The 21,656-nt window shown below is 43.2% G+C and overlaps 1 protein-coding gene across 1 annotated transcript in view; it reads left to right on the top strand.

The window, feature by feature from the left end:
- Positions 1 to 15,970, top strand: part of TMEM145 (transmembrane protein 145) — a 24,549-nt gene extending 8,579 nt beyond the window's left edge. Inside the window, exons 2-15 of the mRNA XM_015818511.1 lie at positions 1,757 to 1,831; positions 1,977 to 2,054; positions 4,296 to 4,382; positions 5,366 to 5,467; positions 5,556 to 5,640; positions 5,933 to 6,004; positions 6,499 to 6,567; positions 7,586 to 7,666; positions 8,994 to 9,072; positions 10,957 to 11,050; positions 11,785 to 11,957; positions 12,677 to 12,797; positions 13,008 to 13,208; positions 15,731 to 15,970. Coding sequence (XP_015673997.1) covers positions 1,757 to 1,831; positions 1,977 to 2,054; positions 4,296 to 4,382; positions 5,366 to 5,467; positions 5,556 to 5,640; positions 5,933 to 6,004; positions 6,499 to 6,567; positions 7,586 to 7,666; positions 8,994 to 9,072; positions 10,957 to 11,050; positions 11,785 to 11,957; positions 12,677 to 12,797; positions 13,008 to 13,208; positions 15,731 to 15,952 — 1,539 coding nt within the window. The 3' untranslated portion in view covers positions 15,953 to 15,970. The remainder of the gene's footprint in view (positions 1 to 1,756; positions 1,832 to 1,976; positions 2,055 to 4,295; positions 4,383 to 5,365; positions 5,468 to 5,555; positions 5,641 to 5,932; positions 6,005 to 6,498; positions 6,568 to 7,585; positions 7,667 to 8,993; positions 9,073 to 10,956; positions 11,051 to 11,784; positions 11,958 to 12,676; positions 12,798 to 13,007; positions 13,209 to 15,730) is intronic.
- The last annotated feature ends 5,686 nt before the right edge of the window (positions 15,971 to 21,656 follow it).

The following is a 21,656-nucleotide window of genomic DNA, read 5'->3' on the forward strand; positions in this document are numbered from 1 at the left end:
CGGGTGTCAGGATGCCCTCGCCGAAACGATGCAAAGCCCGCCTGCGTCATTTGACATTGTGCGAAATGAGACAAGTGACTAATTTTTACTATTTGTGGCCCGATGTCACGTCGCACAAGTTATTTGTGTCATTTGGGGGATGTCATGTAACATGAATGCCCAGGATTACCTATTCAACTAAAGAGTCGTTCCCTGAAATAATTAATTAAAGAAATCACATTACCGCGTTTTGAACTCGCTACCATAGGCTAAGATCAAACTAGCCAAACCAAATAATGCTTAAGTAAGTTGTGTGAACCCAGCAACTGATTCTAATTGTCTTGGGAGAGTTCACGCCAAAAGTTTGTTTTGACTTTGATTTATTATTATTTTATTTTATTTTATTTTATTTTATTTTATTTTATTTTATTTTATTTTATTTTATTTTATTTTATTTATTTTATTTTATTTTATTATTTTATTTTATTTTATTTTATTTTATTTTACTATTTTATTTTATTTTATTACATTATTTTATTTTATTTTATTTATTATTTTATTTTATTTTATTTATTTTATTATTTTATTTTATTTTATTTATTATTTTATTTTATTTTATTTATTTTATTATTTTATTTTATTTTATTATTTTATTTTATTTTATTTTATTTTATTTTATTTTAATTTTATCCAACCTTTATTTTTTTTTATAAATAACTCAAGGTGGCAAAGATGCTTAATACAGTACTCCTTCCTCCTATTTTCTTCACAACAACAACCCTGTGAGGTTGGGTTGAACTGACAGAGAGGGACTGGCCCAAGGTCACCCAGCTGTCATTCATGTCTAAGGTGGGACTAGAACTCTCCTTCTCCTAGTGATTGGTCCAAAGTCACCCAGCCGGTTTTCATGTCTAAGGCGGGTCTAGAACTCACCGTCTCCAGGCTTCTAGCTTGGTGTCTTAACCAATCTTTCCAATGCTGGAATGGGCTGGAAAGGCCTGTCTATATGTCACCCAACACCTGGGGTTGTATGAATACAAAATGTTCTTACCTTGCTTTTTGGTTTCTCCTGTAGTATTCCTTATCATCTGTATAGACCAAGGGTAGGCAACCTTGGCTCTTTTATGATTCGTGAACTTCAACTCCCAGAATTCCTGAGCCAGCATGGGGGAACTATGGCCCCTTGATGACGTGGGGACTTCAACTCCCAGAATTCCTGAGACAACATGGGGGAACTATGGCCTCTTCATGACTTGTGGACTTCAACTCCCAGAATTCCTCAGCCAGCATGGGGGAACTATGGCCCCTTCATGATTTGTGGACTTCAACTCCCAGAATTCCTAAGCCAGCATGGCTCAGCTTGGAAACCTCTCCCTTTTCCCTCAGCACGGCTGGTTCAGGAATTCTGGGAGTTGAAGTCCACGACTCATAAAAGAGCCAAGGTTGCCTGCCCCTGGTATAGACCAATGTTTCTCAATCTCAGCAATTTAAAGATATGCGAACTTCAGGTCCCAGAATTCTGCTGGCTAGGGACTTCTGGGAGTTGAAGTCCAAATCTTAAAACTGCTGAGATTGAGAAACATTGGTCTATACCAGTGGTTTATACCAGGGGTAGGCAACCTTGGCTCTTTTATGACTGGCTCAGGAATTCTGGGAATTGAAGTCCACGAGTCATAAACGAGCCAAGGTTGCCTACTCCTGGTTTATACTAATAAAAGCACCGAGCTACATCAATGCTGACATGTTGGGTGTGTGTTTTTTTCTCCTTTTTTTCCAGGATTGGGTCTTTTTGACTAGATTCTGCTTCTTTTCCGACTATGGACGACTGGATTTCCAGTTTCGCTACCCCGAGGTATCTTTCAACATTGCAGTCTGCATTTTAGAGGCACTTTTTACCATTCACAGCCTGCAAATTTTTCCGTTGCACTGGATAAGTTTGCAACTACGCAGCTTTGCTGCCGTCAGCGTAACCCTCTCTTTTCTTCTTCTCTTTGAAGAATAAATGTTGTGAGAACATCCTTCTTTATTTTGATGACCCTTCGCAGTGGCCGGCTGTTTACAAAAAGGGAAATAAGGTCAGTTTGTATTGATCGCCGCACCGCAGATGGATTCTGCTTCTCCTCTTCCTCCTTCTCCTTTTAACTTGTTATTTCTTTGGGTCAATTAGTTCTGCCGTGCCAATTAATTTCTCACACGGATCTTCAATCAAACGGCTCCTTTGCAGGGGAGTTACTCTATAACTGGAGCACTGCTCTTCTGAAAATCTTTGGTAGAATATACAGGTAGTCCTCAACTTACAACAACAACGGAGCCCCAGATTTCTGTTGCTAATTGAGACATTTGTTTTGTCTCATTTTACAACTTTTCTTGCCACAGTCGTTCAAGTGAATCTGCAGTTATTAAGTTAGTAAGAAGTTTGTTGTTAAGTGAATCTGGCTTCCCCATTGACTTTGCTCATCAGACAGATCACACGGCTCCTGGGACACGGCAGCCGTCATAAATGTGAGCCAGTTGCCAAGTGTCTGAATTTTGATCACCTGATCGTGGGGAGGCTGCAACGGTCGTAAGTGTGAGAAACGGTCATAAGTGACTTTTTTCAGTGCTGTTGTAACTCTGAATGGCCACTAAATGAACAGTTGTAAGTCGAGGACTACTTGTAGTTATTAACTACCTGTATATTTTCCTTTCCGTTGAGGAGAAATGTCTAATACAGCTGTCAATAGGATCCTATTATTGCATTGAATTCTTTTTTTCTCTTTTTTTCTTTTTTCTCTTTTTCTCTTTTCTTTTTTTCTTTTTCTCTTTTCTCTTTTTCTCTTTTTCTCTTTTTTCTCTCTTTTCTCTTTTTTTCTCTTTTTCTCTTTTTTCCTTTTTTTCTCTTTCTCTCTCTCTTTTTTCTTTTTCTCTCTTTTCTCTTTTTCTTTTTACTTACACATTACTTTTTGGGGCCAGTGCTCTGAATAGCTTCAAGTAGCTGAGTCTCATAATTTGCCCGGACAGGATCCTATTCTAGGGCAGAAAAGAGGAACAGCCAGGCCTCAAAAGACATCCAGACTAGAAAACCAAATTTACACAAGCTCACACGACTTCTGTTAAACAGATATAGCAACAGAATGTTGCAAGTCTGGATGTGCTTCCCCAGTTTGTTTTTTTTTAAATCTTTCTGAGAAGGAAAGTTAGTCTGTCTCAGGATACTGTTCTGGCCTGGAGTTCAGGTTACTTTTATCTAACTGTTGATTGCTGCTCTTGCAATCTTGATCCCTTCCCATTCTGTTATTCTGTTCTATTATTCTGTTATTCTTTCTATGTTCACATGTATTCATCCCGTCAAGCCCAAGAAAGCGCAGAATGGTATAGGACAGGGATAGGCAACCTTGGCTCTTTTATGACTCGTGGACTTCAACTCCCAGAATTCCTGAGCCAGCATGGCTCAGCTTGGAAACCTCTTCCTTTCCCCTCAGCATGGCTGGCTCAGGAATTCTGGGAGTTGAAGTCCACCAGTCATAAAAGAACCAAGGTTGCCTACCCCTGCCCAAATGCCTGAATTTTGATCACGTGACCGTGAGGAAAAAAACATTTAAATATTTAAACCAGGGGTCTTCAAACTTGGCTCTTTTATGACTCGTGGACTTCAACTCCCAGAATTCCTGAGCCAGCTTGGCTCAGCTTGGAAACCTCTCCCTTTCCCCTCAGCACGGCTGGCTCAGGAATTCTGGGAGTTGAAGTCCACGAGTCATAAAAGAGCCAAGGTGGCCTACCCCTGGTATAGGATCTCCTGCCATGGGCAGGTGGCTGGACTAGAAGACCTCCAAGGTTCCTTCCGACCTTATTATCCTGTCTTCTTCCTCTTTTTCCTCAGGGTTATAGAGGAAAGAGGAAGAAGACCCTAAAGTCTTCCAGATGCCTCTGAAATTCAATGTTTGGCACCCCTCCTCTTTGGCCTTATTGACTGGGTAGACACCTTAGGAATATCTGGAGAACTATTGGTCTCCTAGGTCAGTTCTAGAGTATTTTGGGGCCCTAAAATGAATTAAAATCTGATGCTTGGTTGCTCTGTAGCTCTGATGGCTCATAATACAGGAAGACTGCGTAGAAAATTATGAGTTTCTGATATATTGTGCTACAATAAATAAGCAAATTAAGAAATGAAAGGCTCTTGTGAGACAACCACGTGATTTGCTACACTAATGGAGCTGCAGCCAAATGAGAAATTATACCCAGCTTTGTGTTTTCTGATTCCAAATTCATTAGAAGGACTGAGCCTTAGGGGAAAGTGTTCTAGAATTCTCTTTTTGTCTTCTCTCCCTTCTCCTTAGGATTGTTTGATGAAAGAATCGGTCATCCGCCCAGAAAACAATCAAGTTATCAACCTTACAACCCAATATGCCTGGTCTGGGTGCAAGGTAAAAGATTTCAGTAACTGCAAAGGAACTCAAGTCCTCTAGATCAGGGGTTCTCAACCTTGGCAACTTTAAGACTTGTGGACTTCAACTCCCAGAATTCCCTAACCCAGCATGTTTTTAAGATGAGTGGACTTCAACTCCCACCTGTTTTAAAATAGGTGGAGTAGAAGTCCACCCATCTTAAACATACTGGCTGGGGAATTCTGGGAGTTGAAGTCCACCCCTATTAAAGCATACTGGCTGGGGAATGCTGGGAATTGAAGTCCACCCATCTTAAACATGCTGGCTGGGGAATGCTGAGAATTGAAGTCCACCCATCTTAAACATGCTGGCTGGGGAATTCTGGGAATTGACGTCCACCCATCTTAAACATGCTGGCTAGGGAATTTTGGGAGTTGAAGTCCACCCATCTTAAATATGCTGAGACTGAGAAACCCACCGATCTAGATTTTGCAATTTATGAAATACTGTTCTGTAATCTTCCAATCTAACAGAAGAGGCGTCGTCTTTAAATTAATGTATTCTTCAAAGGGCGTTTTGCGAGGCTAAAACGTTCGTCGTAGAAATCCAGACAGGCGCTCAGATTTAAGGATACGATGGGACAGGAAGTGTAAAAATTCAGTTCTTGTTTCTGCCACCTGTCTCTCCATGTGAGTTTGCTAAGGGATGGAAGTTCGCTTCTGAACAGGCCACTCGCTGAATCTAAGGCAACCAGGGTTTATTTATAGTCTACACTTAAAAAAAAAAGTATAAGTCACTTTTTCCAGTGCCATTATAACTTCAAATGGTCATTAAACAAGTCGAGAATTACCTGTACATTCTAAGTAGAAGTTTGGGTCATGCTCATATTCACCTGAACTGATCTGAAAGCCAGAGAACTTAATATTACAGTTGGTGGGTGGGAACCTCTGGATAAGGATAATGCAAACAGAACAACTAGTTGTTGCTATATTTGGCTATACTTTGTGCGTTTTCTCCTCCAGCTGGTGACCGAAAATTCAATCCGGTATCTAAGTTGCACAAGCGGGAGGAGTTTCCGTTCTGTCCGGGAGCGCTGGTGGTATGTGGTCCTCAGCAAGTGTGGGGTGAGTCTGGCTGAACCCCCTCATCGCCTCTGCCTGGGTCCCTTCCCATTAAGGCCCATGCTGATGTTCAGCTTCCTCTTTCTGACAGGGTGATGGCTTGGAACTGGAATACGAGATGATTTTGACCAATGGCAAATCGTTCTGGACACGTCATTTTTCTGCAGATGAATTTGGTAAGATTCCCTGCTGGTTTTTAGTCCTCAGCCAGGTTTGCGCACCTCTGACCTTCAAGGTTTGAAAATGGCTTCTGCAAAATAGTTGCTAGACCCCAAGAGAAGATATTGCAAGCTCCCCAGAGAGACAAAAGATAAATGATTTTTTAGCACAGGGCAGGAAATTCTCCTGAGCATCCAGGCCCTTGCAAATAAGGGGAAGTAATTACTATTATTGAAAACAAAATTACCTCTCTAATGGCAGATGTCCTTTTAGTGTGTCCTTTTTTCTTCTTCCTGTTCCCCCTTCTAGGTATCCTGGAAACTGACATCACTTTCCTGCTCATATTCATCCTGATCCTCATCATTTCTTGCTACTTTGGCTGTAAGTACTAAAGAACATTTGTGCTTATGAACTCGGTTCACGACTTCCTGTTCCTGACTGAATGTGACTCTTTTGATGACCATCAGATTTGAGCAAACACGGGTCGCCCTTGAGTTACGACCACACAAATAGGACCAGGATTTCCGTCGTAACCTATTACAATTGTTAAGTCCAACTCGCATCCAATTTTAAAACCATTTTTTTACAAGGGTTGCTAAGCGAATCTGTGGTCGTTAAGTAGCTCATTCTTCCAAATGGGCGTTTCCAGCAAAAAAAAAAAAAAAGCAAAAAAAGAGAGGTAAAAATCACAATCGCGTCACTTCAGGACACTGCAATCAAGTCGCAGCCAGTTGCCAAACACCTGAATTGCGATTACGTGAACACAGGGGTGGTGTGATGAGTCATATGATTGTGGAATGTGTGGCAGAGAAAGACACCTTGAATTGTAATTAGGCTTTTTCCCCCTTGTTTTGTTTTGTTTTTTTCTTTTCCAGATTTGTTGAAAGGTCGGCAACTTCTGCACACGACATACAAGATGTTCATGACAGCTGCTGGAGTAGAAGGTAGGTTTGAAAAGAACTGGGGAGACAGTTTGGTCTAGTGATTAAGGCACCTGGCTAGAAAGCGGAAGACATGAGTTCTAGTCCTGACTTAGGTACAAAAGCTGGCTGGATGACTTTGGGCCAATCACCAGGAGACCGTGAGTTCTAGTCCCTCCTTAGCCATGAATGGTGGCTAGATTACTTTGGGCCAATCACCAGGAGACCGTGAGTTCTAGTCCCTCCTTAGCCATGAATGGCAGCTAGATTACTTTGGGCCAATTGCCAGGAGACTGTGAGTTCTAGTCCCCCCTTAGCCATGAAAGGCGGCTAGGTTACTTTGGGCCAGTCACCAAGAAATGGTGAGTTCTAGTCCCACCTTAGCCATGAAAGCCAACTGGGTGCTTATGAGAAAGGGAATTCCTATTAAAATTATTTCCACCTATAGTTTAGGTTTGATTTAGAAGATCAAAGCATTTCCCTCTGAGCTGACCTGTAACTCTGTGATTTTGCATCCACATCTTTCACTTTTTTAAAAAGCTGCATTTTCTATAAGAGATGGCAAAAAAACAGATTGTAGCTAAATATTCACATTGGTAGCTGTATAAATAACGACAGCGTTGCGATTCCCAGAATTGTTCGGGAGAGTGCAGGTGAAGACAGATGGCAATGGAAGAAATTAGAAAATGTGAGGGGTGTCATTTAAGATCCAATAATAGAACGAGGAGAGAAAACAAAACTAAGGAAAGTACAGTGATTAAAGTCTGTCAGGGGCAAAGAACCAGGCTTGTTTGTCAAGTTTCAGCTCAGAATATTTATGGCTCAAGCCTATATACAAGAATCTAGTCAACTACAGTTCAACACTAAATTGGCGCTAAATAAAGGATCAATGAAATTCAAGAGGGCTTTGATGTAGACTTTGGTGGGAACGTATTAATTCTCAGCTGATGACTCGTTTTACTCCACCCCCACCCCCAGCTCTGCCTGCTCTTCTGCAAAACCTTCTACATGCGTGTTACCTGTTTCCTTTTTTTTTCTCCAGTGCTCAGCCTGATGTTCTTCTGCATATACTGGGGCCAGTATGCAAGTGATGGTATTGGAAACGATAGTCTTAAGATCCTGGGTAGGTTATCAGGGATGGGCCTTCCCATTTACCAGTTGGATTCCTAGTAAACCCTGATTTATGGAATCACCACATTAAATTGGTTTCACACCTAACACGAAACCATCAACTGTGATTAACAAGCCATAATGGCTGAGTTGACACCTCATATAGAGCTGGGGCTTGTGGTCTTTGTTTCGGTGAAGTTTAAGTGAACTAAGTCACCTGTGTCAGGAATGTACAACATCCATTCAACTTGAAGACCACAGAAGACTTTGCGGGCCCCACCTACGATTCCCGATATCTCCGGTTGAAAAGATACAGTCTGAAATGCCAAAGAACAGTGTCATTCAATATAGATCCGCTGTTCCCAGATAAATGACCTTCAACTATTTTTGCCAACTGCATTATTTCCTGACCTTGAAGGTCATGATGTTTATTCTTTTACATGTTTTGAAGCTCTGTTACATTTCAAAGCAAGTATCCAACATTTGGGTGGGAAGGGTACTTCCAAGAAAGTAGATTACAAAATTTTTGATGTATCAGTATTTGATTTCCCCCCCATAAATGGAGTTTTGAGGCATCTATATGTGAAGGAGGGCCTTTCCGCTAAGTAATATATATGTGTGTGATGTTCAGGTTCAAAGTTATATTTTCTCCTTTTAAAACATCTTTGCTTCAAGACATGAAGCTCAGGAATTTCCCCAAAATATTTTCATAGTGCAAACTAGCTTTCTTACCATTTAATGGTAAAACTGCAAAAGCCATTGCCAGTGAATACAAACTGCTTTGTGTCTGGAAATAATAAAGATCTATACATACTTCATTAGAAATTTTTTTTTATTTGTCCGAAATGGTATAGGGTTTCCTGCCTGAGCAGGGAGTTGGACTAGATGACCTCCAAGGTCCCTTCCAACTTTACTATTATTATTATTATTATTATTATTATTATTATTATTATTATTATTATTATTATTATTATTATTATTATTATTATTATTATTATTATTAACTTTCAGAATTTTCAGCCACAGACATTGTGGTTAGGGGATTCTGGGAACTCAAGTCCATACGTATGGAAGCTGCAAAAAATTACATTTTGCTTGTTCGGCTTTCAGCCTTCTTCAATCTCTAAAGCTGTTGGGCCTTTGGCTATATTAGGTGGAGGATGATGGACATTGTCATCCACCATATGTGGGGAGAAAGTTGGATAAGGTGACATCTACAATGTTAAGTTTTATGGGGCAGTGTTGTGTATCAACCCATCCCTATGACCATGGATTATTTTATATCTCTTACTGGCTTAGATTCACCCACTATCTTCTCTTCTCTTTTTCCTTCATTCCAGCCAAGCTTCTTTTTTCCGTCAGTTTCTTGATATTCCTCCTGATGCTCATCCTTCTGGGAAAAGGATTTACAGTTACCAGGTACCAGCACAGCCCTTGGGTGTGTGGAATAACAGAGATAATGATAATTGTGGGATAAAAGAGCCTGAGGGATGAGCTGGATTGGAGAGGAATGGGCTTTTCTTATGCAGATTATGCAAAAGACTGTGTGGAGGGGAGGGGCTAAAGGAATGTGGTTTGGGGGGGGTGTCTAACCATTGTACTTGCAAATGCATGCAATAAAGGTAGTGCTCAGTTTACGACTGTAATGGAGCCTGCCGGTTGTAAAACAGGTCACCCACCTGACTGAGCTAATTTTATTAGCTTCTTTGTGTCAGTCATTAAGCAATCGCTGCCGTCATTAAACAAAGGCTGGTTCTGGCTGAAAACTGGAAGGAAATGTTGTTTTTCAATAAAAATGTCATAAAATGCAGTCACATGACCGCAGGAGGGGAAGGGGGTTGCTGCCACAACTTCAAAACTTGGTTATAAGTACCCACAGGTCTGTCGTAACTTCAGTCGCTAAGCAGAATCAGAATCCATCAATCGAGCTGGAAGGGACCTTGGAGGTCTTCTAGTCCAAACCCCTGCTCAAGCAGGAGATCCTATCCCATTTCAGACAAGTGGCCACCCAGTCTTTTTTAAAAAACCTCCAGTGATGAAGCACCCACAACTTTATTTAAGTCAAAGAGAAACATCCAGTTTTGGTCACCACGATGTAAAAAAGGTGTTGAGACTCTAGAAAGAGTACAGAGAAGAGCAACAAAGATGATCAGGGGACTGGAGGCTAAAGCATATAAGGAACGGTTGGTGGAATTGGGTATGTCTAGTTTAATGAAGAGAAGGACAAGAGGGGACATGATAGCAGTGTTCCAATATCTCAGGGGCTGCCCCAAAGAAGAGGGAGTCAAGCTGTTATCCAAAGCACCAGAAGGCAGGACAAAAAGCAACGGGTGAAAACTAATCAAGGAGAGAAGCAACTTAGAACTAAGGAGAAGTTTCCTGACAGTGAGAACAATTAACCAGTGGAACAACCTGCCTCCAGAAGCGGTGAATGCTCCAACACTGGAAGTTTTTAAGAAGAGACTGGACAGCCATTTATCCGAAATGGTATAGGGCAGGGGTAGGCAACCTTGGCTCTTTTATGACTGGTGGACTTCAACTCCCAGAATTCCTGAGCCAGCATGGCTCAGCTTGGAAACCTCTCCCTTTCCCCTCAGCATGGCTGGCTCAGGAATCCTGGGAGGTGAAGTCCACGAGTCATAAAAGAGCCAAGGTTGCCTACCCCTGGTATAGGGTTTCCTGCCTGAGCAGGGGGTTGGAGTAGATGACCTCCAAGGTCCCTTCCAACATTATTATTATTATTATTATTATTATTATTATTATTATTATTATTATTATTATTATTATTATTATTATTATTATTATTATTATTATTATTATTATATAATAATAAATAATAATAATGATGATGATGATAATAATAATAATAATAATAATAAATAATAATAATAATAATAATAATAATAATAATAATAATAATAATAATAATAATAATAATAATAATAATAATAATAATATCATCTTACTTCTTACCACCTTCTGTGGCCTCCATTACTCCAAGGAGGAGTCAAATGGGCAGAAGAAACATAGAGAAGGTTGTTGAGCTAGGAAGAAGAGCATACATGAAGAATATTCTGGTGGTGGAAAAGCAACAGAGATTGGGAAGTTGAGTGACGTACAAAGGATCCGCAGTTGAAGTTATGAGACTTAAAGAGTTTTATGGAGAACAGCTTGGAATTGGGGCTGCTGTGTCATTGGCAAGCTAGAAGGAGGAGAAAAGGTGGCTAAGACCTGTAGACCTGTAGTGTGTGAGGCAGCGTTTCCTTTTTTTGTGATTTTGGCTTACGGCTCCTTGTATGACAGGGGTCGGATCAGCCACACGGGCTCCATCAAGCTCTCGGTGTACATGACGCTCTACACCATCACCCATGTTGTGCTGTTTATCTACGAGGCTGAGGTGAGTCCCCTCCCTTTTTCAGCTACGTATCCTTTGAGGGCCACAAAAATTCAGTTTGCATTTTCTGCGTTCTGGTTATTTCCTAGATCACACCGTCCTTCCTCGTCATGGTTCACAACTGCAAAAAGAGTTGGTGTCCCCCCACCCCTCAGCAATGTGCTGTCACTCCTGACCACAAACAAGCTTGTGCAAATCTCAGCTAAAATGAGTCACGGATTTGGTTTAATGTAAATTTCCCGTCTAATTTGTCTTGCAAATCATCAATAACCGATAAAGGGGACTATTTATAGCTCGGGGTTAAAATGAGAGATCCTTGGTGCTCTCCCGAACTTGGTCCTTTCCTTGCAGACGTTTCATGACCCAACGAGGTAACATCATAAGTGCTAGAAGATTCATAAACACAGAACAGAACCCCACTCCCCTTCTAACACTGATGTTGTTACCTGAATGGGTCGTGAAACGTCTGCAAGAAAACAACCAAGCTCTAACAGCACCAAAGTCCTCTCAAATCTTCAAGAAATTAGGGTAAGGCCTATCTTTGTTGCGCTTTGTTTGGTGCACACCTTTGTTGTACAGACTCTATTTTGTTGGACAACTATGATCCGATGAGTCTAGAAATCTCCATAACTGACTAATGGGGAAAATCATCTTGCTGTGGGGAAATTGTGTAGCTTTTTTTAAAATCATGACTTCCCCAAGTTTTTTTTACCCACTTCCTTCCTTTCGGTGCTCAGTTCTTCGATCAGGCACAAGTACTGTACACCTATGAATCGCCAGCTGGATACGGCTTGATTGCCCTGCAATTTGTGGCTTACATCTGGTTCTGCTATGCCATCCTCATCACGCTCAAGCAGTTCCCGGAGAAGCAGCCGTTCTACGTGCCGTTCTTTGCTGCTTATACCCTCTGGTCAGTAAGTTTAGAAGATTAATAGGGCAGGAAAATTATTTTGGGGGGGGGGGTCCTCTCAAAAGACTATTTATTTATTCATTAAGTTTATATGCTGCCCGTCTCACTGTCTCGAGTGACTCCAGGCGGCTTACAATAATATAAAAACACAAAGCCATTAAAAACATCAAGAACAAGTCAATAAAAAGGCTAAGTAACTGAGTATGAAGAGCCGGGGTGGCGCAGTGGTTAGAATGCGGTATTGCAGGCTAATTCTGCCCGTTGTCAGCAGTTCGATTTTGATCGACTCAAGGTTGACTCAGCTTTCCATCCTTCTGAGGTTGGTAAAATGAGGACCCAGGTTGCTGAGGGCTATAGACTGACTCTGTAAACTGCTTAGAGAGGGCTGTAAAGCACGGTGAAGTGGTATATAAGTCTAAGGGCTATTGCTATTGGTATGTCCTAGTTCCACCATTGTTATGTTGGCTCCTGCCATGAAGACTTAGTTATTAGTTTAATGTAGTGTTTCTTAGTCTTGGCAACTTTAAGATGAGTGGACTTCAACTCCCAGAATTCCCCAGCCAGCATGGAAGTGTCTGGTCATCAGTCCCTTTTTTCAGTGCTGTTGTAACTTTGAATGGCCACTAAAGGGATGGTTGTAAGTCGAAAACTATTTTAAATGAAATCAAGTCCTTTGAGCAGCTGGGTCTGCATCCCTAGAGCGTCTTGTTCTTTTGTAGGTTCTTTGCTGTTCCAGTGACTGCACTTATCGCTAACTTTGGTATACCAAAGTGGGCCCGAGAGAAAATAGTCAACGGTATCCAACTGGGGATTCATCTCTACGCTCACGCAGTTTTCCTGGTAAGAATTTCCACATTACCTACCATTTCTAATTCCTATTGCTGGCCTTAAATGCTCACGTGCAGTGGCTGAGATGCTGAGCACATTGGACTAGGCCAGGGGTAGGGCAACCTTGGCTCTTTTATGACTCGTGGACTTCAACTCCCAGAATTCCTGAGCCAGCATGGCTCAGCTTCATCCAGCTGTTCTCCATCTCCCTTGTTTTTGCAGATTATGACCAGGCCCTCAGCGGCCAATAAGAACTTCCCATACCACGTGCGGACGTCCCAGATCGGGATCGTCGAGGAGGCTGCAACAGGGTCCAAATTTCCGCATCACGTCTACGGCAACGTGACGTTCATCAGCGACTCAGTGCCCAACTTCACAGAGCTGTTCTCCATCCCCCAGAGTACGGGAAGCAACACCAGCAATGTGAGGCTCAAAGAGGGTCTCCTCGGAGACCCATCCCTTCCTTAAATGGTTATGACGTTAGAGCTGACACCCCCCCCCCAAAAAAACCCCTCTGTGGTATCACACGTGATGCCCTCAGGTGGCCTTTTTTGTTAAGAACGGTGTCAAGAATAAAAAAAGATGACCTTGATGGAGATACGCAAGATCTTTCTTGGTGGATCTCCGTCAAAGTCATCTTCCTTACTCCCTACAAACAGTCCCTTGATTCTCAAAAGCAGGGATGCCCAAACCTGGCAACTTTTAAGACTTGTGGGCTTGAACTGGCTGGGGAATTCTGGGACTGGAAGTCCACAAGTCTTAATGTTGCCAAGTTAGGAGACCCCCTGCACAAAAGGGTTGCTGCTTCATTGAGAATCTCCTTTTCTGCAAGTCCTGTCCAGTCCAGTCCTGGGTTCCTATCCTCTGAGCACAGAACTGATAATCAGAGGGTGACTTGACCAGAAGTCAAAGAAAACAGGCAGCTGTTCTGCAATGTTTACCTTCCTTATCTCTGTCTTATCCTGCCACCTGCCTGCCTAGCTGAGATGCTAGCAATAGTAATAGCCCTTAGACTTATATACCGCTTCGTAGTGCTTTACAGCACTCGCTGGGCAGTTTACAGCATCAACGTATTGTCCCTAACAATCGGGGTCCTCATTTTACCCACCTCGGAAGGATGGAAAACTGAGTCAACCTTGAGCTGGTCAGGATCGAACTGCTGGCAGTGAGCAGAGTCAACCTGCAATGCTGCCCCACAGCTCTTGTTAAGGGGTCTTGTTGCTGTAAAATCCAAAAAACTGCTTCCCCCAGGGTTTACCCACAGTTATAATATTTAGATCTTCCATCCAGCTAGCTCCATAATCCAAAAGGCTATAGCAATGATGGCGAACCTTTTAGAGACCGAGTGCCCAAAAACCGGTCCCCGCTCCGCCTCCTGCTCTGCCCTCGCCTGCCCCGCCCACCCACAGGGCCATGCACCGCCTCCATGGCCCACCGCAGCAGATTGCCCAGGCAGCCCTGCAGCGCCATGTCAGCCACGCCCTCCCTCCGCACCCCGCAGCATTATCTGCACGCTATGGGGCGCAAGGGCGGAGTCTTGTCCCTGATGCCCAGCTGCCATGTCCTTGGCTGCGCTGCTCCGTGCGGGCCGTGCCCGGGGGTGACTCTCCTCCAGGGGGGCTCCTGGTGAGGAGGGGGTCGTGGGGGGAGGCGGGGCTGGGGTGACAGCGCGCATGCCCACAGAGAGGGCTCTGAGTGCCGCCTCTGGCACGCGCTCCATAGGTTTGCCACCTCTGGGCTATAGCTATCTATAGGGGAGGGTGTGTGTGTGTGTGTGTATGTGTGTGTGTGTGTGTGTAGGACCCTGCCTGCGACTTGCAAACTTATTTTAAAGGTGATAACACCAAGGATGCAATTGGCCACTTGTCATAAGGCACTTGTCAGTGTGATGTAATGGACAACTATGCACATACTGTATCTCGACTTAGCTTAATGGCAGCGTCATACAGAACAGGTGGACTCCCTTCTTCTTGCACTAGAGTAGAATATAGTTTGGTACCTTCCACACTGAACACGGTGCCCTAGCTTTGCATTGCTTTTTTCCTACTCAGAATAACACAGTTGGAAGGGACCTTGGAGGTCTTCTAGTCCAACCCCCTGCTCCAACAGGAGACCCTATCCCATTTCAGACAAACGGCTGTCCAATCTCTTCTTAAAAACCTCCAGTGTTGGCGCGCCCACAACGTTGAGAGGCAAGTCGTTCCACTGATTTAATTCTTCTCGTTCTCAAGAGTCCTTGTTCCCTTTGGTTTTGCCTGTGCAAAGGCTTCCAGATCTCCCTGCAGACAATGCCCACAGCACCGTAGCTTGTGGCGGCAGAGTAATTCATTAATTCGATCTAATGAATTTTTAAACCTCCTGGCTGGATAAATGAGTCTCCCTTGCTAGTTTACGGCAGTCAGCAAAACAATATGATAATAAGGTTACACATAGGCATCAGCTTAAATTATTATTATTATTATTATTTTAAAAAAGGCCGTAACGCAGATCAAAGATGGAGTGAAACATATCCCACAACAAATAAAACATTAAATTAGGGCAGCTTGTTTAAAAACACACACACAAAAAAAAAAACCCAGCACAGATCAAACCTGCCTGGAATCCAAAGACAGCTCAAGGTGGTGGGGTAGCGTTGTTAAGTTGTTCGGCCTGCGTCCTTCCGAGTCTTTTGATCTTGCTGCTTTAGATTGGGTAGAGCAGGAGTCAACAACCTTGACCACTTTAAGACTTGTGGACTTCAGCTCCCAGAATTCCCCAGTCAGCGTTGCCAAATGCTTGCCAAAAGCGTTGCTGGCTGGGGAATTCTGGGAGTTGAAGTCCACAAGTCTTAAAAGTGGCCAAGGTTGGGGACCCCTGGGGTAGAGGAAGAAAGGCTGACAAAGACCAGGGATATTTCTCTCCTGCCAGTGTTTATTTGGACTTTCTGCCTACTTTTCCTCCTCCAGACCCGCAAACAAATGGAAGACACCTCTTCTGCTGATCGTAGCCTGACCTCCAACTGCGTGGTCACCACCTCTGAGCTCAGCGGTGCCCCTGTGCTGTTGAAGCCATCTCTGGGGAGCGAGACTCAGCCTCCGCCCTACCAACTCCATGCGCCCCAACTACACCAACACAACGGCTACACCGAGTATTTTAGCATGCATACAACCGGCGCCCGGCCCGTGTAAAAGTCTCTTGACTCTCCTTCTGGCTATGCTGATTCCTATCTCGACATTTTCTGGGGTTCCCTCTCTCAGACAGCGGCTCCCCCCCATCCTTGGTTTCTCTCCTGGGGCCCCTTTTTGCCTGTGGCATCATTCCCTTTTTTCCAGCCGTGTCTTCTTGGGATCCTGCAGTGATATCAGGAAGCCAGGGAGACAGAATAGGGTGGGTGGGTTCGGCCCTATTCCCCTTACAATCTCCTGGCTCCTTCGCTATGACCCAGTTAGTCTGTAGGTCATACCAGTCCTTCCCCATGGGACAGTCTTAAGCTTTCCCACCCCTTCTGGGGTTGCTTCTGTGAGGGGAAGCCAAGCATTGAATGAACATGGGTGGAGATTCTCTTCCAATCCACTCAAAGCCGGGGTGGGCAACGGTGGCCACTTTACGATCTGTGGACTTCAACTCCCAGAATTCCTCAGCCAGCACGGCTGCCTCAGGAATTCTAGGCGTTGAAGTCCACAGGTGGTAAACGTAGAGCGACCGGCCCGTCTTCGGCTGACTTTTCCCTGTGGACCAGCGTTTCTCAACTTTGGCAACTTGACGATGAGTGGACTTCGACTCCCAGAATTCCCCAGGCAGCATGGCTGGCTGGAGAATTCTGGGAGTTGAAGTCCACAAGTCTTTAAAAGTTGCCGAGGTTGAGAAACAAGATCAAGATCATTGTAGTTCTCCCCAGCCGCCATTGTGATTCCGTGGTTTTCCTGTCTGGATCCCACAACGAGGAACCAGAAAGCAAAGCCAGGCCAGATTCGCCTTGTAATTATATCTCCATGTTACATGACACCATATTAACATCTTTTGGACCACTTTTTTTCTTTCTGCTACCTTGTGAAGATAGTTTGAATTTTCTAGGTCCCTCTGCCCTGGTTCCCCAGGATAGTTATGTTGCCCTTATTAGTTCCTAGGAACCAAGTTATCCTGTGGCAAGATGAGCAGCCAATAAATTTGATAAATAAATAAAATGAAATGATGGTACTGTGGGTTCTCCTCCCTGATCATGGTGAATTTCTGAAAACCACAAGAGCACATTTTTTGCTTTTTTCCTCTTTGTTTTGCCAAAATAAAGAATATTCTCAAGTTTCTATTTCACTGAGAAAACATGTGACTCTGTTAGGGAAACATCTGCTTATAAAAGGAGGAAGAGATACCTGAACGTGGAACATTTCATTTTCTTTCTCTTTTTTTGTAAAATAGCCTGTTAACCACAGACACTGACAATGTAATATACCCTTTGTTTTCTTCCTCGGGATAATATACAAAACTAATAAAACAAAACCTATTTTTAGTGTGACACAGCACTCAAAGAAGGATCTGTGAAAGGATGGGATAGTTTCCTAGTCTGTTAAATAGTTATTTTTTTTTTTTTTAAAAAAAGGTTGAACTTTGTAACGGAGATGTACTTAGTTCAAAGCAAATCAGTGCTCCTACTCATTCATTATATTATTATTACTAATTTAACATGCATTATTTGTTGGCTGATTGGAAGTGATTTAAGTCAACCTAACTTCAGAGCAGCATACACTATTAAGAATAAAAAATACAATAGTAAACAAAAGTACATGTGCTTGGATACAAATGCCTTTAATACAGGGGTCCTCAACCTTGGCAACTTTAAGACTTGTGGACTTCAACTCCCAGAATTCCTCAGCCAGCTTTGCTTTGCTGGCTGAGGAATTCTGGGAGTTGAAGTCCACAAGTCTTAAAGTTGCCAAGGTTGAGGACCCCTGCTTTAATACAATGCTTTCCAACTTGGCCACTTTAAGACATGTGGACTTCAATTCCCAGGATTCTCTAGTCAGCCATGTTTGGCTAGCTAGACAATTATGGGGATTGAAGTCCACCTATCTTAAAGTTCACTAGCAGGCTGGCTGGAGAATTCTGGGAATTGAAGTCCATATATCTTAAAATGCCCACGCTTGAGAAATTCTGCTTTAACAGCAACTTTATTTATGGTACTGCAGAGAAGGGATCATGTTGATTTTCATGTTTCTGCAGAGCTTATGAAACCGATATCCTTGGGTTCTTTTTCTATCAGTAACCACGGGAAAATTAGTATCTCAACAATGTTCCTCTTTTTTTTTTTTCAGAACTCTGCACAGTAAAATTTTTCCACTAATGTCCATTCTGTGGTGCCTCTACTGGGGTATATAGATTACACTCATGCCATGATTAAAAGGTTTCCTCCAGTCAGCCACAAAATACCACTATTCAGAGCAGTGATGGGATTCAGCTGGTTCACACCACTTCGGCAGAACCGGTACCTAATTTTTTGTTGCCCAGGCCCAGAATGGACTTCTGGAAGCGGCATCCACACAGTTGTTGACCTATTTTAAATCCGCCACTGATTCAGAGATGTCTGATTCCAGCTTTGCAAAATCCCACCTGATTACTGTAGCATTAATTGGTAAGAACAGGCAATTCTCTCATCGGTAGCTGAGCTTTAGTTTTAAGTAGCTCAGTTACCCTATAATCACTGGTGGAACCTTTACAATTTTGCAGCGTGGTCTAGAAAAAAATAGCAGAATGCCAAACACATCAGCAGATCAAGTTCACACGGCTTAGTGGCAGAAGCTCCGAGCATCTTTAGCAAAAAGCCTAAATCTTAGCTGGGATTCTGCATTTGGAAAAAAAATCTTTACACGCTCTCCTTCATCTCCCATAATTTGAGTTCTTTCCAAATGAACCTTTTAAATGACGAAGATGTTTCCCTGACCAATTTTTTAAAAAAATATTTATTTTTTAATCTGCCTTTATTTTGTTTTATAAGTAACTCGAGGCAGCACACATACCTAATATGGTTAGTCACGATCTCCACAGTTGAGACCAAAATTTCCATTACTACGCTAGACCGTTAAGTGAGTTTTGTACCATTTTACGACCTTTCGCCACAGTTGTTAAGTGAATCACTGCAATTAAGTTAGTAATGCATTCTTAAATGAATCTGGCTTCTCATTGTCTTTGCTTATCACAAAGTCACAAAAGGAGATCACGTGACCCTGGGACGCCGCAACCATCATAAATACATGCCCGGTTGTCAAGCGCCTGAATTTTGATCATGTGACCATGGGGATGTTGCAACGGTCGTAAGTATGAAAAGCAGTCATAAGTCACTTTTTTCAGTGCCGTTGTAACTTCGAATGGCCACTAAACAAACGGTTGTAAGTCGAGGACTACCTGTATCCTTCCTCCTATTTGAATTGATTCCAATTGTTATCAAGCTTTTAGTCCTGCACTGAATGTTGGAATAGCCCACCTCAAAGGATTGTTGTTGTGGGGAAGAATAGAATAAAGAAGTATTAGATATATTTGCTGTGTTACTTATAAAAAAAAATAAAGGGATAAAAATAAAAATAGGCAGAGAACACATTGGAGCCGGACTATACGCATTTAAAAAGTGGAAAGCCTTGGGTTCAGCTTTTTTTTTTTTTACCTTCACCTGAAAGAGCTGGTAATAACTGGTCCTTTGGAAAGCTGCTGCTACCCAACACAAAGAGACAACTTTATTATTTGAGTTGGCAAAAGAAAATGCAATGTTTTTTTTTTCCATGGGTGAGAAGGATGGAAACGCAAAAGAGGAGGGTAGAAATAACCAATTCGACAATAAAAATTGTACACATTAGCTGGCTGGGGAATTCTGGGAGTTGAAGTCCATCCGTCTTCAAGTTGCCAAGCTTGAGAAACCCGGCTATGTAAATAAAGCCTATGATCCAGGGGTAGGCAACCTTGGCTCTTTTATGACTCGTGGACTTCAACTCCCAGAATTCCTGAGCCAGCATGGCTCAGCTTGGCAACCTCTCCCTTTTCCCCTCAGCACGGCTGGCTCAGGAATTCTGGGAGTTGAAGTCCACCAGTAATAAAAGAGCCAAGGTTGCCTACCCCTATCCGTTCCTCCTCCTTCTCCTCGAACGCTCTAGCCCTACCATCTCTATGGCTTCCTTTGCCATAGAGATTGGGTGACCTCCGTGCTTCACTCGCAACCGCTCTGCGCCCTCGTCTCGATGCCCCCCTGGGTCCCGGACTGGCCTCTACATGGGCCGCGGGGGCCGCGGAGCCGCGGGCAGCTGCGGAGGTGGGTCGAGCGGTGGGTGGGGGGGCCCCTTTTGCCCCCTCCCCCCATTAGTCCCCATTGCGAGCCGGGATTATGAACGGGGAGCCGGGCCCGCGGTCCTCCGGGTGGGCTCTTTCTCCGCACAGCCGTCGCGCTTCCTTGGAGATGCGGGTCTGGCTGCATGGCTTGCCGGGGCTCCCTTGCTGGACCCTGCTTTCCCTTCGGTCCGTCTGATCCAGCCTGGATCCCCTGAAGATGTCTGGGTTCCCCCCCCCTCCCCGGCCTTGTAGATCATCTAGTCCAGCCCCCCTTCCCCTCCCCCGGAGTTGTGCCTTTGCTGGTTTCTTCTTACCTTTGGGTTAATGTTGGTTTTGTCCCCCCCCCAATATATTTGACTCTGAGATGCATAGCATGCCTTTATTTCAAAAGCTTGAGGCAGCCCAAATAATGCTTCCTTCTCCCCCCCCCCCAACAACACCCCTGCAAGGTAGGCTGGGCTGAGAATGAAAGAGGGAGGGACGGGCTCAAAGTCAACCAGGGGAGGATTCGCACTCAGTTCTGATCCAGCCCCTGTGCCACCCTGACCTTCGATCCAAGAGAGAGAATTGTATTTAAATCATTGGAAGGACATGCACGAAGGCAGGAGAAGTACAGACTTTCCAGGACTCTGTTGAAACTGACACGTGTGGCTTTTTTTTTTTTTTAAAGAGGGGGGGGTCTGTCTAGCAGGCACCCCTGAAAACAGCAGCATGGGAGCAAGTTGTAATTAAAAGGCTATTAAAATGTCTTCGTTTTCATGTTACGTTTCGTTCTCAACCGGGGTCCATTGAGAGCTGGTGTTACCATTGCAGAATTGTCTTTAAATTCTTTGGTGTAAATGGGCTGGGAAAAGAATGAATAATTTTGTTTAATTAACAGGGTTGGTTTTTTTTTTTTTTAAATGGTACATTTGCTCATTTCTTATTCTTATGGCTTTCCTTTTCCTCAGTGCAGCTGTATTAGGAAAATAAATGCCTTGTCCGTTTTATGTTAATTTCTTTCCTAATTGCTACCTAGCAAAATTTTAGAACACCAACAGTGGTAAAAAGGAAAAGAACCAAAACTCAAAATGGAAAATAAATATCTTGTGCATTTAGTCTTCTCAACTATTCTAGAATTGAGTGGTATCTAAAGAGAATAGATTGGCAGATCTAATAGCAAGGCATATATGAAAACAGGCTGAGTGACTTTGAGCCAGTCCTTCTCTATCCCAGGCTAACCCACTTCACAGGGTTTTTGTGGGGAAAAAGAGAAGTGGGAAGGACTATTATGTATTTTCACCACGTTGAGTTACTTTTAAAGTAATGAATGCAGGAGAAAAAAATAATACTTTAACACATCTGCTTATCCCAGGTCTTGAGAGGACCACAAAAGGTGGCTTTTATTATAATGAACCATAATAATAATATTTATCTGGTATAGGAATGCAGGGTTTACATATAGAATAGAGCTGGAAGGGACATTGGAGGTCTTCTAGTCCAGCCCCCCTGCTTAAGCTGGAGAACCTATGCCATCTCAGACAAGTGACTGTCCAGCCTCTTCTTAAAAATCTCCAGTGATGGAGNAACCTTGGCAACTTTAAG

Source organism: Protobothrops mucrosquamatus, unplaced genomic scaffold (assembly GCF_001527695.2).
Source record: "Protobothrops mucrosquamatus isolate PMUCROS unplaced genomic scaffold, P.Mucros_1.0 scaffold756, whole genome shotgun sequence".
Lineage (NCBI taxonomy): Eukaryota > Metazoa > Chordata > Lepidosauria > Squamata > Viperidae > Protobothrops > Protobothrops mucrosquamatus.